This window comes from Rhagoletis pomonella, unplaced genomic scaffold (genome assembly GCF_013731165.1).
Source record: "Rhagoletis pomonella isolate Grant_MI unplaced genomic scaffold, Rhpom_1.0 Rhpom_scaffold_17473, whole genome shotgun sequence".
Classification (NCBI taxonomy): Eukaryota; Metazoa; Arthropoda; class Insecta; order Diptera; family Tephritidae; genus Rhagoletis; species Rhagoletis pomonella.
Window position 1 is genome coordinate 1 of NW_023476001.1, and position 3,110 is coordinate 3,110.

The window sequence follows — 3,110 nt, forward strand, 5'->3', positions numbered from 1 at the left end:
TGATTTATATGGTTTTTGTTATAGAATGAGGTATATTTTAAATAAAAATTAACGAAGAAGATTTATGATGCAAAATATTGTGAATAATGTGGTAAAACTAAATTACGAAAACTTCTGTGAGCGACTTACAGTAGGCGACAAAAGTCTACGTTCAGAGAATTTTTCAAAAGTTTTTGACTCAAATTTCTTTTCGCCTATTTTTTACAAAAGTATAGCTCATACTACTACAAAATTATAAAAATAACATCTCTAAACTTTGTGCACAAATCAGGAAAATTCAATACATTTGCATACTTTTTATTTAAGTTTTTTAGAGAAGTTTTGAGTATGCAGTTTTGTACCCCATTAAATTTCAATATAACCATGTGCAAGTTTCAAATGTAAATTGTTGAGTTACCCTTGCTGACAAAATTTAACAAAGAAAATTTTTTTTAAATACTCGCAATGTTTCCCATATTTGTTAGTAATGGTATTTTCAAATGCTGGCCGGTAAAATAATAGCTGTTAATCGTATTGACAAGTTTTGGTATTTTATTTAAAACATTGTTAGGTCTCTAACAAAAATCAGATTAATTCAAGTTTCAGTCTTTGGACAGAGTAAAAAAATAAAATACACACAAATTTGGACGTTTTTGATAGAAATTTCTAGAAATACATACAGGTAGGTAGTAAAGAAAGTATTTTGATAAATTTGTTTTACCACATTGAAAATGTTTTCCTTGGAAAATTGTTTTGTTAATTCTTTTTTCAAAAAGTTTAATTTTAGTTCATAGTTTTGTTATCAAATTAACTATTTTTTATAAAATGTTTAAAAACAAAAATTTACCATGAAAAACATTTTCAATGTCGTGTAAAAATCAAATAAAAAATTTTTGAGTAACTGTATATGTATGTATATGTACATAGGCGCTCACGTAAAAAGCACACTTTTATTTCTTACAATATTGACAATGTTTTGCGTTATAAATTTTGTTCGTTATTTATTTATTATTTATTTTTCAGAATTTTCAAACCTGTACATTAGTATTCTAAAATTGAATGGGCTACAAAACTGCATACCCAATAAGTTTCTAAAGTAGAAAAACTTTGAGATTTGTTTCATTTTCCTGAATTGTGCTCAGAGTTTTATACTTAGAATCTTCTATATTTTTATAAATAAATAACGAACAAAATTTATTACGCAAAACATTGTGAATACAGGTGTGCTATTTACGTGAGCGCAACTGTATATATGTATATGAAAACCTACATGTAGCAAAACTTCTCAGCGAAAATTCAAAATAATTCCTAGTGGTAACTAATTATTGAAGGAATTACGATTACTTTTAACTATGCATTTCTGGCAATGCAAAATGGTATGCACGGCATTAACACCTACATATGATAAGCTCATCAGCAATATTCGGCAATAACTTTAGTTTCAGAAATATATTACTTCAATATTATCTTATTATAGGTGGTAATGCCTTATATACCATTTTGCGTTACCAGAAATGCATAGTTAAAAGTAATCGTAATTCCTTCAATAATTAGTTACCACTAGGAATTATTTTGAATTTTCGCTGGGAAATTTGCTACATCTACACACGTTTATACACATCACTTATATTTAATGAACACAGATTCACAGCAACATATGATATTTTTCACAACTTTAACTTTGCATTATAGAAACTTCTTTAGCGTTTCCAATTTCTCCTGCTCTATTTCTTCCATTCTTTGATAGTGTCTTTTCCTCTCCTGTTCTTTTTCCTCCATTACTTTGAACTCGTTTTTCTTCTGCACCAGCACTTCGTCCAATACATTGGCAATACGGTTTAGTATACTGTTTTGCTCAATGCAAACCACTTCGAATGCGTCAGTTGAATGTCGACGCTGCCTTGATGTGCTTTGTGGCCCAGTGGCTTCGATTGTATCGTCAATCACTTCTATAAAGCTTGTGTTGCTTTCATCGCCAACATTTTCAGCAGCAAGGTCGGTGGCCTCCTCGCCGACAACTACGCTTTGGACTGAAGCGTGGCCAAAAGTATTTGCGCCCCTAATACCTTCTACAGCCCTGTAAAGGTTGCAAACCACCGCAACTGCTTCTTCAGTGGGGGAAATAACCTGCTGCGAATATGGGCCGCCACCAGTGGCCATGTTTTCTCGGCGGTTGCTTGCCAGCTTTTTCTTGATAGTGGCCTTCCAATCCACCCAAGACTGTAATTAAATCACTGTGAAACAAAGTACGAAAATGTATCTACGTAAGTAAGACATACCTTCTTCCACCCACCCAAATCCTTGCAGGGCGGACCGACAGCATTGAGGGAGCTGGTTAGTTCTGCCCATTTCGCTTCAATCAGAACCCTGTCGCCTTTCGAATAACCTTTAGCAATTCCTTCATTTTGCTGCATAAAGGAGAGCATAATCTCTTCCTGCTTTGCGTTTCGTTTCTTTCCCCTAAAATATAAATACATAAATCATTAACAATAATAAAATGAATAACTTGCTTACTTACATTGCGCTCCTTCCTTTCTTATTGCTTCGAAATAAGTATTTAGTTTGTTTACAAATACAATCAGCTGATTACGATGATTCTATTGTTAGGGGTTACCACCATTCGCAGATTCTGTATAAAAACTGCATTGAAACAAACTATTTTTACAAAATGCATTAATTTAAAAGCACCAACGTATTTCTGAAATGTTTTCCAAATATTTGCTAACTCTCGAACGAATGTTAAAGCACGAATAAATGCCAAGAACATAAAAATGTATGTTCGAATATTATTTATGAAGCATGGCAATATGGAACTTTTCGAAGAATACTGCGCATGCGCTGGAGCGGAATCAAGAACAGGTCCGTTTCATTACGATCGATTTCGCTTTGTTTGGCTAAGTAATTTTTAAAGAGCAATTTTAAGATAGAGATTTATCAAAGTATTTGAATACATATTAAAGCAATAACGACTTATAAAATCTCTCAATATTATGAAAATTCAAAAGAAAATAATTGGCTGACAAACAGCATATATATTTGGGTTTAATTAGCCAATTACTTTTCATTCCGACTAGGCAAAGTGAAAACTTTTCAAATCGAAAAAATTTTGTCGGAATCGAAATCAAGAACAC

At 32.2% G+C, this 3,110-nt stretch overlaps 1 protein-coding gene across 1 annotated transcript; it reads right to left on the reverse strand.

Moving 5' to 3' along the window:
* Window positions 1-826: 826 nt before the first annotated feature.
* Window positions 827-2,961, reverse strand: LOC118757403. Its single transcript, XM_036492117.1, has 3 exons — window positions 2,498-2,961; window positions 2,259-2,439; window positions 827-2,199 (listed from the first exon to the last, which is right to left on the reverse strand). Coding segments are annotated over exons 1-3 (717 nt in total). The 5' UTR covers window positions 2,500-2,961; the 3' UTR covers window positions 827-1,665.
* Window positions 2,962-3,110: the final 149 nt, after the last annotated feature.